The sequence below is a fragment of the Temnothorax longispinosus genome, chromosome 2 (genome assembly GCF_030848805.1).
Source record: "Temnothorax longispinosus isolate EJ_2023e chromosome 2, Tlon_JGU_v1, whole genome shotgun sequence".
NCBI lineage: Eukaryota > Metazoa > Arthropoda > Insecta > Hymenoptera > Formicidae > Temnothorax > Temnothorax longispinosus.
In genome coordinates, this window is record NC_092359.1 from 19622940 (window position 1) to 19637589 (window position 14650).

The 14650-nt window shown below is 41.3% G+C and overlaps 2 protein-coding genes across 2 annotated transcripts; one reads left to right on the top strand and one right to left on the bottom strand.

The window, feature by feature from the left end:
- Window positions 1–1202: 1202 nt before the first annotated feature.
- Window positions 1203–3443, bottom strand: Arr1 (arrestin 1). The gene is made up of 2 exons (XM_071770039.1): window positions 3089–3443; window positions 1203–2559 (listed from the first exon to the last, which is right to left on the bottom strand). The coding sequence occupies exons 1-2, from the start codon at window positions 3394–3396 to the stop codon at window positions 1728–1730; spliced, it is 1140 nt and encodes a 379-aa protein (XP_071626140.1). The 5' UTR covers window positions 3397–3443; the 3' UTR covers window positions 1203–1727.
- Window positions 3444–4434: 991 nt separating this feature from the next.
- LOC139808199 (erythroid differentiation-related factor 1) lies at window positions 4435–9195 on the top strand. The gene is made up of 9 exons (XM_071769909.1): window positions 4435–4550; window positions 4900–5941; window positions 6042–6473; window positions 6544–7329; window positions 7403–7582; window positions 7665–8038; window positions 8173–8491; window positions 8572–8863; window positions 8967–9195. The coding sequence occupies exons 1-9, from the start codon at window positions 4518–4520 to the stop codon at window positions 9106–9108; spliced, it is 3600 nt and encodes a 1199-aa protein (XP_071626010.1). The 5' UTR covers window positions 4435–4517; the 3' UTR covers window positions 9109–9195.
- Window positions 9196–14650: the final 5455 nt, after the last annotated feature.

The following is a 14650-nucleotide window of genomic DNA, read 5'->3' on the forward strand; positions in this document are numbered from 1 at the left end:
GGTACCGGCGTCGATCGCGCGCGCACACAGGGTTGGTCGAGATTCGAGAATACGGCGCGTGCTGCGGGGGGAAGGGTGTGCGACAACGAGAGCAACGTTATCCGGATGACACCGGCGAGGCCGCTCTCTCTCTCTCTTTCTCTCTCTCTTTCTCTGTCTCTTCTCCGCGCGTATATCCTATCCCGTACGACACTCCGCGCGACACTGCTCCGTGACAGGCCGGGCGATTACTACCTCGCTTGAGTGGGTGTAGGGCGCCGGAGGAGGGGGGGTCGCGCGCATCCGCGAAGAACGTACGAAGAAGGGGAGGTTAAACCAGCCGAAAAAAAAACCACCACCTCGATCTTCTCCGCTCCGTTCGCGCGGGTGTCTCGAGCCTGACTGACACTCGGCTCCGAGCTCGGGACCCGCGGCACCGGTCGACCGACCCCTTCGCTCACTCTTTCTCTCTCTCCCCTCTTTCCGTCCTCGTCCAGCTACGGTGTCGCTGCGTCGCTGCGTCTCCCTCGCACCGATCGCGATGGTGTTATCCACTGTCTGTCCGCCCCTTGCCCCTCGCCGCTCCACCGACGCCCGTCGCACGTATCGGGTGGTTTTCCTTCGTCGACGGCCGCCCGTGCCCTTCGCCACGGACACCTCCTTGGCGGGAGCGACACCCCGTACGTGGCACGCGCGAAAGAACAAGCGATAAGCAATCTCTCGTTCTGGATCTAAACATTCTAAACGGAAAATGCTCGAAGAGACTGACGATATCCCACCCCGCTTGACTCTGATTCGAGATTTGAGGGCACAGGCGGGTTTAATTAACGAATAAGAATGAAGGCGGGGAAGAGCCTGTATTTTGAAACGACAGTTTTTCTCGAGACCGATGTCACGCGACGAAAGTCGAGCTAACTTAGAAATAAACATTTTTTTCTTTATATTCTTTATGTTCTTTATAGTCTTTATTTTCATTATATTCTTTATATTCCTTATATTCTTTATGTTCTTTCTATTCTTTATATTCATTATATTCTTCATATTCTTTAGATTCTTTATATTTTTGATATTCTTTATTGATTTTATAAAGTATATTTATATGTATGTTATATAAAGTATAATTATATATTTCGTAACCGTTCCGCAAGATCGTGCAATTAAATTTAGGGGTACATTTCGGGAGAGTTGGATGGATACTCTGACGCAAATATTTAATCACGGACTTCACGGGGATTAAAGAATTTAATTACATGCAGGTGCAGCTGGGTACTCATTACAATTTCGCATTTATATCAAAACGATCAATTACACACGATCAATAGATTATTTCTTGAATATAATTAACGCGGGATAGACCGCTTACATAAATAAACTACGTAGATTATATAAATAAACTAAACCGACTAAACGTATTCTTCAAACATATCGACAGAATTAATTAATCCGACGTTTTTTACATAATTCATATACAGAAAGTGACTTCGAATTAATTAGCGTCGTTTATATATATCAGTTGCGATGTATTTATGATAAAAGATATCGATTCAACTGGCAATATCGTGATTCAGGTGAGTTCTAGAGGATATCTAAAAAAACGTCTAATACATTAAGACGTTTTTTTGGATGTCAGCCACCGTCTTCGTGCCCGCTCGATATGCTAATCAGAAAGTCGGGCGCGAGAAGCGATTGGAGCAGAGAGAGAGAGAAAGACTCGGGCGATGATCCCGCAGGATTGCTGAAATGTCGATCTAGAAACCGACTTTCTCGTCGGCATTCTCTTGCGGGATGTCCTCGATCATCACGCTGTCCATCGGGACCAGTTTAACCCGGTCGGACGGCTTGGGTCTCATCAGAATGAACGGCAACTCGGCCGTCAGCTCGCCGCCCAGGGCGCCCAGGTAGAGCTTGACCTTGACGGCGTACGACACGATGATGCCGAAGGAGTCGCGCACGTCCGGCGAGGTCAGCAGGGTGCTGGACGCGAGGTCGCTCTCGTCCCGCTTCATCAGGCCGTCGAGGGCGATGCCGCGGCGGTTCTTGTTGCTCGTCAGGGTCGGCTTCAGGTAGAGCACTTTATGCAGATTCGAGCCGGGATCGATCGGGCAGCCGTCCTGGGTCTCGATCGCGTCTATCACCGTCCGGAATTGACCGTTCTGGAAGATCACCACGTCGATGCCCTGCTGCACCATCGCCTTGATCTTCTTCACCACCTTGTTGCTGTTGTTGCGCACGCATACGTTGATGGCGATCGTCTCGCCGTAATTGTACAGCTGTTTGTCGAGGGTGACCTCGAGCTCGAGCTCGCCCGGACTCAGCATGAAGTCCTTGCGCACCACGGTGCACGGCTGACGACCCTCCTGCGTGGGCGCGTATTGGATTTTGCGAATGCCCATCATGACGGTGGTGCGCTTGTGGGTCACGTCGGTCTCCGTATCGCCGCAGTACACCTTCACGTAGTAACTCACGCCGCACGGCTCGCCGGTCTCGTCCGGCCCGGGCTGAAGAGTCACGCTGCACGGCGCGCTCTGCGGAAACGTGAAGGTAAAGGGTATCGCGTTCGAGCCCAGTTTCTTCAGCAACCTGTTCCAGACAGACATATTCCGATTGTTACAACCTATCCACAGTCGACAAGTCAATTTCGTTAAACATCAAAAAGATAACTTTATTTCCTATTTAGTATCCGGAAATTTTAGAGAATAATATAAAAGAAAGAAAGTAAAGAAAATTATACCCAATTTTATACCTTATTTTAAACCATTTCTATAAGTTGCCACTGCTCCTGCTCAATATATCGTTAATTTAACTAAAACCATGTTAACTTAATTAAACCAATGGAGTTAAAATAATAAATTTCGACACACATATGGTAGTTAAAAATGACAAAATATTACTTAACTCAGGGTATTGGTTTGAATTTCATTCTTTAATATTTAACAGTGAAACTAAAAGAAATTAAAATTAAAACTTAATTTTGACATATTAGATATTTCTTTGGATGCCATATTAAATATTGATTGACCTTCACTTAATTTTTAACATATAATGCACACGTAGAATCATATTTCAGGCCTTCAGAGTCTGAGCATCGTTAATAGATATTTGTCCTGACCTGTCCTGTAGCTTGGTAGGATTAGATTCGGGCTTCTTAATCCGCGGGAAGATCTGCTCCGACGCCAAGAAGAGATCCTTTTGGAAGTTGAGTCCCATTACCTCGTCCTCCTCGCGGCCGTACCGGAAGCTGCACAACAGCTGGCACCATATCTTCCTGCCGCTGTCCACGTATTCCGGACTGACCAGGACTACTCCGTCGATTGGCTCAGTACCCGACAGGTAGTCGATGAAGTCGCGTTTGCCCAGGTAGACGGCGAGCTTGCCGTTGGGCGAGCATTTTTTGTAGACCTTGAAATTCGCCACCATGGTGAAAAATATACCTTTGTCTCTTCCGTTCGAAGAAGATGAGTGGATCGCTAAGCAATGGATCGGGACTTATATACCGGGTATATACAGTGACGCATGATAGACTTCTAGGGCTTCCTAAGGCGTTTAGTGGCGCGGATGAGACGTAGGCGCTCACGCGACATTTTTCTACGTTTCCGAGATATTTACGTGGATTATTTATGACGCTTCGCAAATTTTATAAATAATTTAATTTTAGAATATCATCGCGTTCCGGAGGAAAGGAGAAAGAGAGAGAGAGAGAAAAAGAGAACAGGATGATTTCATCAGCGTTACACATGTGCATGTTCTTGCATAATATTGTTTAAAGACAACGATAACGTAACTTCGTGACTTTGACTCACCTGATTGATCTTCGAGTTTCTTGGGCTTCGCTTCGACGTTGAAGGCTATAATATCTTAAAGCAGTATTCTCTCACTAAATGTTTATTATAAGAAGTAATTTTTCTGCTCGATTGGAAAACAACGTCCTTTCCTTTGATTTTCACTCTGAAAAATAAAGAAAATTCTTGTGTTACTTACAAAATTAAACTTACACATAAAACTCTAAACAAAATGGCAAATATATATAGTTTTCTTTATATATTTTCTCTTCTTAGCTTAGTAATAAATAATAAAAAGATATTTATCGTGTCTTAGAAAGTCTAGAAACCAGAATTTTTTAATTTTATTCATAAAATATCAAATTATACATATATATATTTTTAGATCCAGTTTTAGATTAACTTTAACTCACTCTTTGTCTCTTTCTAACTGTCCTCTTTACTTATAAATTTTTATTTAATTTTGTCTTTATTTTGCTTTATCTAAAACTTACAAACAATTAAAAATTTAAATGAAAATTTATCTTGACTTGAATAAAACTTCTAAATATGAATTATCTCAACTTGATAATGTAGAAAACTAATATTTCAACGATCGATTGTGATACCGACAAAGCAAGCCATATATACTCTGTAGTTGCATCATTTCTCCGGACTGAGAGCTGAGAGGCGCCACGCTCGATCTTTCTAGAGTTTTCGGTTTTCGGATTCGGACACAGTGAATGTTTTGCGGTCACATGTGAATGTTGATGCACGAAGATGTCGAAGAATTCGGATATTAATGATGATGCGGTGAGTTTATTGCAAACGTTATCAATATCTTGACATGTGTGAAATTTTACTTGATCACAAATAATATATCTTCTGCAGAAAAGTTGCATGAATGTCGAAATATAATTAACATAATAATCCGGTCTAATTAATCGATAAATAATTATTATGGCAATCCGATATATATGAAGATAATCTTCAAAACTTCAGTGTCTTCTCCATATCTTCTTTCAATCTAAGTGACATGTGAAAATGATGTTCAATATTTTAGTGTCTTTTCATATCTTTTAATTTAAATGTAAAATTAGATTCTTAACAAATTCTTTTGATTCTTAACAAATTATACAAGGACTAATTTTATGTGTTACAGAACATGAAGTCAATGGCCCTGGCTATACCGCCAGATTCTCCAAAGAAACCTGTGAAATCGACCGCAGTGGTGAAATACTCTGCAGTCCAAACACCAGCGACGTACGCTCAATTACAATGTAACACGGACTTGAACCTTCCACCCAGCAACTGGCTCAGCAGCTCGGCGGAAAGTTACGGCCTGCAAAATGTTTGGTCTCAGAGCACAGGATTCTCCAGTTTTCGCATGGCGCATATGTTTCCCGATTGCGTTGGCGAAGTGGACGTGGTGTCGGATGCTGAGAATATAAAAAAGTTACTTCAACTACCCTACAATCATGATGCGATCTCAATGATGGTGCATCGTATCGAAAACACATTGCTGCTGGACGACTTTGACATACACAAGTATCTACTGAGACAAGCCGAGAGTGACTGGGAATGGCTGAAAAAGTTCTTCTACGAGCATATTTTTCAAAATCTCGGCGACAAGGAAAAGCGTCTTTTTCACAAGGCATACAGCAGAAATAGTTTACAGCAGAGGAACCTAGTATCGAAGTTTCTGTATCATTCCATAGTATTGGCGGATAAAAACAAAGAGAGCGAAAAGCCTCAGTTACCCGTGAAAACGTTAGAGCCATGTTTGCCTGAGCCGACGCAAGAGGAGAAAGTACCTGATCCAAATTACAATCATAATTTTGCAAGGAACGTTGTATGGACATTTGAGAACATACAAATGCTTATTGGAACAGACATGCCGATATTCGGCGGTCAGACACATCCGTGCATAAGTCTACGACTGAGAGATATGACGAAACCTATCAATGTCTTAACGGGAATAGACTATTGGCTCGACAATTTGATGTGCAATGTTCCGGAAGTCGTGATGTGTTACCATTTAAATGGTATCGTACAGAAATATGAACTGATCAAGACGGAAGATCTTCCAAATTTAGATAATTCAAAGTTTAGTCCTAAAGTTATTCGAGACGTTGCTCAGAACATTTTGAGTTTCCTAAAAAATAATGCGACAAAAGCTGGTCACACCTACTGGTTATTTAAGGGTACGTTTTAAACTTGATATAGAAAAAAATAAATCGAAATGTTTATACTGGTTTACAAATATTTCATTCATGTGTAATTTTTTTTTTCTTCATTTTTCAGGTAAGGATGATGATGTTGTGAAGCTGTATGATTTGACATCATTGTGCAACGATGTTTCGGAAGAGAAGGGACAAAATCCCTTCACCGTACCTGTTGCAATGTTGTTATACAGAGTAGCTCGCAACATGAAATATTCTCCCGATTACCATCGGCATCAGGGTACGATCAGAATGCTGCTGAAAAATTGCGTTCAATTGCTGTCCAAAGAGAAATATCCGCAGATCGTTACGTCCGCGCATTTTATGCTTTCGGATTTATATATACCGTCGGATACTGATCCAGCCAGTCCAGGATTATCAGATCAAAGCGACGAGGAGGACATTCAGAGTGATTGTGGTACGAGTTGTCAAGAAAACGAAAAGGACGACGAGGAAGAGGAGGAGGAGGAGGAGGAAGAAACTTGCGCGATCAAATCTTTGACTCTAGCCAACAGTAAGTAAGTTTGACTTCGATTTCATCATTTTTAATTTTTTGTGAAAGTTAATATCGGTCATTCTTGCAGTGAAAGAGCAAATGGAACGTGAGCAACCGAAGTACAAGGCACCTCCGATGTCCGGTACTATAGAAGAGAGATGTCTGGCTGGATTAGAACACGTTACGCACGGACTCGAGTGCCTTCAGTATTTTCCGACCGACGACAGCAACGACGAGGAGCAGAAGAAAGCGGAGGAATATGAAAAGGAGAAGCGAAAATACGAGGAAATGCATCCGAATTTAGCGAAACCTTTTCAAGCAATTCCCATGCCTTACGCCCCGTTAAATCAACAAGATAAAAGTGCCACGTCCGAAAAAAGCTCGGAAAATCCTAGTCCCGCGCATAAAAAGAAAAACAAACAGAGGAAGAAGAAAAATGAGAAGAATATTACGAAGGAAGTAGCGAACGTCAGCGCTTTGTTGTGTAAACCGAAGACGGAAACATTGCCAACGTGGCATGCGCCGAAAAAGAGTGACAATATCTGCTGGAGCGCTCATTTGAAAATATTATTATACGAGAAAGCGTCCTTGATATTCGCCGTGCTCGCCGAGAAAGAATACGTAAATAAAAATTACGGCGCCTCTTTGAGATATATGCTGGAAGTGCTGTACTGCCAGAAGATATTGGAAATCTTTTGCGGTGTAAGAAACGACAAGTCGATCAGTTATCTATTAGGTCGCGCGGGGGACTGCTGCTTTATGACAGTGCAAGACTGGGGCAATGTCGAGAAGCATAGAAAAGATTACAATACGAAGAACGAAATGGAGGAGAAAATAGTTGAAGAACTGTTCAGTGTGGAGGATCTCGATATGAGTAAATATCGAAGTGCACCAAGACTTGCAATGAAAGTAATATGTGATTGTTATCAATGTGTGTTTTATTACAGATGGTGCTGAATTATTACCGAAGGGATTAGAAAGTTTAGAATCTACTTTAGTTTCATCGTACAAATGTTACGAGAAAGCTCTGTCATTGGAGCCGATGGATAGGGATAAAAATAATTTGTTGAGACGACTAGGGAATATTCATAACGAGTTGGGGGTGCTTTACATGAATCAAGCGAAGTGTACGCAAGCTTCGCATATTTTAATTATTATAGGGGATAACAAGTACTCGTTCATTAATCAAGAAATTATAAATTTTTGTAGCTCGATATCAGCAAGAAAATCAAACGGACGAATTATCGAATTTATCAGACGTCACCACGCTTCTAACGCGGTCTTTGACTCACTTGGAAGCTGGCATTAAGGCCTTCGAGACTGTCCACGACGAGGCGAACCTGGCGCTTTTGCACTCCAACACCGGCCGGCTTATGCGACTCTGCGCACATATGCATGTCAAACAGAACACGCAGGAGCGTCATTTTTACAACAAGGCACTCGCGAGCTATCAGAAGGCTCTGCAGGTTTTGGGCGATAGGAAAACGAATCCGGAGATATGGGATACGGTCATGTGGGATTTCTCAACGACATTATACACGAAAGCCACGCTATTGCAGGATTATCCTACGACTGAATATAAAGTACAGTAACTTAACTAACGTGTAACGTTTTTTTTTTATCGTTGCATAAATAGATTTAATAGATTTTCCCGTTAAAAATTCAATGACAGGTTAATAAATGCGTTAACGAATTCTTCCTTAATTTCCTGTTGCAGAGAGAAGAGGAATTGGAGAGAGAAGTGGTAGATACTCTCCAGAAGGCACTCAAACATTGTGATATAGACACGCCGGGACCACGTCAGCCGGTTTATCAATTCCGCGCTGCGACTATTCAACATCGATTGGCTTCGTTATACCATCGTGTGTACAGAGAAATGGAGTCGGACGCGGATAATAGCAAGAAAAAGACGAGTTTGCAGTTGTGCAAATTGTATTACGATAAAGCGGCGAAACTGTTGCTCTCGTTAGAGCAGAGCACGGAATATTTGACGGTTCAAATGGAAAGAGTCGCCCTGGCGGAATACCAAGCGCGTAGTACGTTTTTCTTTTCAGAAAGTTATCATTCTACCCGTCGTTCGAATTTTTTTGCCGTAACAAAAATTTTGATTTTTCAGATGGCACTACTTTCAACAGTAAGTTAAAAGCATACCAAAACGGTCTTGAGTTAATTTTGCAATGTATACCTATTATGGAAATACTGTGCGAGCGAGGTAATGCGACGAAACAAAAAATACTCGATAACAAAACAGAGTACGATAACTCTGAATGCGAGAAAGTGGCCGAAGAACAAAAGTTAATGGATGATGAAGAAAACCTCGTAGTTCTATTGGAACAAAGATTACAGTTTCTTCTACGATCATTAACCAAGCTATTCCTCAGCAAAAGTCCCGTGCACAACAAAAAAGAGTACGTTGCTTTTAAATTATAATTAATACTCCAGAGATTGAAGATCATATTCCGCTATTGTGTTCATTATTTTAATACATCTTTTTTTTAAATGAAATTTCAGACACGAGACGCTCGCAAACCTGTACAAGCAGTGTTACGTCCGAACGTTACGACCAGACACAATGTCAGGATTCACTTTAGTAAAGCACGTGGCAAAAGTTCTACAAGACATCGACAATACGTTAAAGCAAGCGGAATCTTAATTAAAGTATGAATAAACACCGTGTACAGTTAGTGACTTAAGAAAATGTATAAGATGTACAATATAAGAGTATTGTTTTTTAAGAAGATCAGCAGGTGTTTTTTAATCTTTTAAAATTACACAATGTGTGTGTATATAAAGGAAATAAAGAATAATGTTCATTGTTATATCAGATGGTGATAAAACTGTTGGGGATTGATCGATACTTTTTATCCCATCAGTACAGTTATTGAGAAACACTTTTTACCCTAACATGTAAATTCAATCAACCTCTTACAAAATTGGGGTATAGATGGGATTAGATAAAAGGAAAAAGAAAGAGAGGGGTCAGGATCGAACACAGAATCCACCGATTGCAAGTCAATTACTCTCACACGTAGAGCCACGTGTTACCCCGAATTTATAAATTCTTCCTCAATAGTCTCTCTTGCCCTCCTGTTTTTCGTTTCAAGTCCAATTAGCATCTAATTTTGGTGAGGCGACAGATTGAGGAGATATCGGCGTGGCGTTTTTAATTAAAATAAAGGCAAGATCGAAAGGTAAAGTTTAAAGTCTAAATCTATTGTCAAGGTCGGGGATTTCGTACGTATTCTTCCCGTACATGCTTCGGTGTATCCTGTCCTCGGAAAGACGGATGGCGGTATAAGAGTTTGAATGAGTCTCCGATATATAAGTTTCTGATATATATACGAGCAGGTGAGGTTGCGCTCGACTCGGCTCGGCCCGGCTCGGTCGAGCGAAAACTCGATAAAAAACTCATTTATTAGGGAATCCGAGATGAACCGTTGTTGCGTGGCCGATAACCATCCGGTCGAAGTCGAAGATTAAAGGCAGCGTACCCTGGGGCGAATCACTGCTGTGAACTCGATTGTGCGTATATCGGAAATGTTTCACATCAACGAGAACTTACTACAAGATCGCTTTCATTAAATATCGAATATATTGAAGAACCTTTCTAAAACATATATGTAGATATACATATATCACGCAGAGATTTTTCGTATCTTTGCAACTTATACGTATTTTTGCATATATATGTACGTATATTTTTGTTTAATTTGAGATGCCAGCTTTAAGATAAATGCGTGTGTACGTGTGGTCTGTATATAAGTATAAATAGAATATAAAGCTAAATAAATAGTGAAATAATTAATTAATCGTATAAGGAAGTCTAAAACGCATAATATAAACGGATTTGTACATATAACTTATGTATATTTTTTATATATGTATAATTAGAAAGCGCATAATTTATATAATATATAAATGGATAAAATATGTATAGAAGATCGCGGAATGAAAAGAGGAGACAGACAATTCTCGTTCAGCTCTAAAGTTTTCTCTGCGAGCGATTTTCTTCGAACACGAACATAATAAACTTCATTGTCCCAATATATCGACAAGTATACAAAACTCAACAAAAATTTTTAAATTGAATATTTTGCATCATAATGCACATTCATACATGGAGAAAATTTTATATTAAATTTTACTATGCTGTCGCACCAACTGCGGACCATCAAGACGCACAAGTTTAAATGCTAAAGTCTTATAGGAAAATTACTATGTCCATAGCATTTAATGCTACGATCATAGCATTCAATACTATAAGTAATTATAGCATTAAATGTTATGATCGTAGTACTAAATGCTATGGACATAGTAATTTTACTATAAGACTATAGCATTTAAACTTGTGCGTCTTGATGGTCCGCAGCTAGTGCGACACCATAGTAATATTTACTATAAAATTTTCTCCGTGTATCTTTTCCACAATTTTATCACATACAATTATCTACCACCTAAATACACACACGTTCACACAATTTTTAATCTTAGATTATAGGCTGATGAAGAGCGTGAGAAACGTACGTGACGCTATTCTAGACACAAAACATTTTTAATCCTAGTTTTATTAAGATTTTCATTTCATTGATACTATTTTTATTAATCTTATTGATTTATATATTCTGCATCGTTTTTGTTCTATCAATCGAATCTCGATCTAATGGATTATAAATTCATCCGCGTGATGAATTTCATAATTTCGCAATGACGGAGGCTACCTCGTAGCACAGCTTCATTTCTTCATCAGGATCGATCGGTCGCGAGTCCCAGCAGATTCCTGCCGAGGACATCCGGTACAACCGACGAATGCGCGTGCGGCATGCATATCCGAGTAATATACTGCGAATTGTTGCGGGCGGTAGGCAAAAGGCAATCGCGCGCCGGTGCTTCGCTTGATTAATTTTAACGAAGGATAGGAACCAATCCATCGCGCGCGGACGACAGCGGCGGCGGCGGTGGCGGCGTCGACCGGTCGAAGATCGATGAACTACGAGCGGGTGTCCGTCTGGGCTCGCCGAGATATAACAATTCCAGCTGTCAGTCGCATCCCACACGCTCGAATAGATTCGAGCTCCGGAAGAGGAGAGGACGGTACCACCGGAGCGTATGTCAAAGACAAAACAAAAGGAGCGGTCGGAAGAGGGTCGGTCGATTCGCTGTCTCCTTTCTGTTTTCATTCTCCGCCCCATCCGGATTTCGTACCCTCACGGAACCCCCCCGTAGCACAGACCGTCCGCAGTGGCGGATTCGCCCAATGTCCCTCCGGCTATCAAAAAGGTCTCTAAATCGTTGCGTATAAATTTGTAATTTTCAATTCTCTATTTTTCAATACGTGCAACCGTTTGTTGACTTTATCAAAAGCATGCAATAATTGGAAAATAAACTATTTGCCGCTTTACTATTTTTCGATTAATAAAAACCAAATGGTACAGTCGCCGCCAATGATTCCTTTCCTGAGGTATTCTTATGTTCCCCCCTTATCCCAGGAAAGGAATCATTGGCGGCGACGGTACTAAAAAATATGTATTAAAAACAATGAAATAATTGGATTATCTTGGAGCAAGAGGATCCTAAATATTTCCTAACGGGTATGACTAATTCTGCGGGCTTTGAAATTCGTTAAATACATCAGTCGAACAAATTTCCTTGGAAATATCATCGCGGGATTTCGAGATCGCGACATTACGATTTCGGTATCGATGTTACGCGACGCGACGTTGCGGTTAAATATCTGCCAAGCGAAGACGCGCGACCCACCTAAATCTACCATTTTTAATGGAACGTACTTGACGCGGGGTGACAGGTGTCGCAGAAATGTGCGCTGCGGATAGTTCGGATATATCGCGATTTATTAAAAGATAAACTCTGATGTGTAACGATTCGATCGATCATTCCGCTTGACATAATGTCATCGATTTCTTCGCGACGAACGGCGTTGATAGTCGTCGTCTTTTTGCGGCTGAGAATTGTGAGCGTTAATTCTCGAAGGTCCGAGTAGGAGATCCAAGATAAATTCCGAGAAAGACGTATGTGTAGAAAATAGTAAAAATAATAGAGGATTGTATATCTTGAAAATATATCATATACTTTACAAATAAAACGAAATTAAGACTTAGAACAAATCAGATAATTTTGAAAAACATTTATTATAAAAAAAAGTAATACTGCTTATCGGAACCCACACTCTCTCCAACAAAGATTTTCGAATTTGTTGAAGGAGAATCCGAGGAAATTAAATTCTACAGATATACATATGAAACATAAAGATGTATATGCATATATATTGTAAAGTGACATTTTTATCGCGTCTTCCCGCATCATTTTGCACACCTACTACCTCCCGAAAGATTATTCGAGGGAAATTCCTGTTCAGTCGCGACGAATAAAGTCGCGCTTTTGGTAAGAATACCGGTTCTTTTTTTTATCTTTTCTTCAAGGTTCACCAAACGTTTTCGCGTGGAGGTATCGTGTTACTCTGGTTAGTCCGGGGATATGGATCCTTCCCATTTGTCCCCGACGTCGTTATTTGTTCCATCTCTTGGGTCTGGCGAGGAGATCTCCCTTTTCGCCTTGCAGGAAGCCGTCGCCCGCAGCCGACGCCGCAAATATTAATCCGCGAAGAAATTCGCCGCGGAGTGTGCCGACCCTGTCCTCTTCCTCATTCCTCCTACCCTCGGCCGCCTCTCAACCCCACGCTCGCGTGCGCGTTTATCCTCCTACCCTCCTCTGGATTGAGCGCACGCAATTTATGGCCCTGGTACCTTATCTTCTGCACGCTTTCGGTAGACGCAGTGGCGTAAACAGATGAGGGTGCACTCGGAACGCTCAGCATTTAATCCTCTTATCCGAACTACTTTTCATGTTTAAAACCCGATGTGGATTGCCAACAATGTTCTTAGATGTTTTTAGATCTTCTTAATTTTCTCTCTTTTTTTAAAAAAATATTTTATTTTATATAATACGTTGAGGAATAAAATATATATTCAGTTAAAATTATATTAAAACGCAGGCATTCATTTGAATTCAAATATGTCAAGATTGTCAAGCGTGTATGAGAAAAAGACAGCGGAGTTAATTCTTTCGAATAAAAAATAATATAAATACATCTCAATTGAAGTTTTTAAAATACTGTTTAGACATATTAATCGAGAATTCCAACCCATTGTTTCCTATGAATGCCGACTTGACGTCATCGTCGAGCAGTCCAAGTCCACATCCAATAAAATTCTATGACATTCCCGGCGATGTCGAATGACGCACTCCGAAAAAATGACGGAATAGAATAGAAAGGCTCCGCCGACAAGAGAAATTGCCGCGAATGAGACGTGGAATTTCACGGGCAGGCTCGTTTCCTATTCGGCGCGCGATCGTCAGCGCCTTATCTGCTGGTATCAATTAGGCTCTTCGATGGCGGTGCCCCTCTGGTCGGTGCATTCCAACGGCCCTTTCATCGTCGCCTTTGCCCATTCCCCCGAGACGGTCTCGCCATTGCCCTTCGACCTTCGGCTCCTCGGCTATCGGCTCGCTTCCGGCCGATTGGTTTTTCTAAGAGAGAATATTTTCGGCGAGCCTGGCGTTCCAGGTCGGCGCGGTCGGCACGCGACCACCCCCGCGCGCGATAGCGTTTACGGCGGTTCTCCACAACGTAGGGCACTTCCGACGATCGTCTTCTCGTTTCTGACGCGAGGTTCGATGTTCGGGAGACCGTGAAATGTGGAATTCGACGGGGTTTTTTGTAGATCGCCGATAGAACGACGCGGGGAGCTTCATGTGGTCGCAACGGGAAGTAAAGATATTTTAGATTAGAGTATTTGCGACGGATATTATAAAATAGTAGATATTGACTCGACATTGAAGCCTCTGACTTCCAGCAGTTAAAACTGGAATAACAGAATTATCGTTTAAAAGTTCTGTCTATCTGATATTTAAATAAATTTAAATCATATTGCGCGTAACGTAACGTCAAGAATTATTTTTATCTTTCTTTTTTGAACAACGAGACTATATTATTGTTACATATTTAACTATTATCAGTCAGAAGCAAAATAGCACTGTCTTATAAAGAATTGAAGAATAATTAGGTGTTGAATAATCAACGCGGATAACATCTCCCCGATAATTTTCACCTGCGTCTCGCTCGTAAATCGTGAACATCCTTATTTCATCGCGTTTTCGATGACGGGACACAAGCGTAA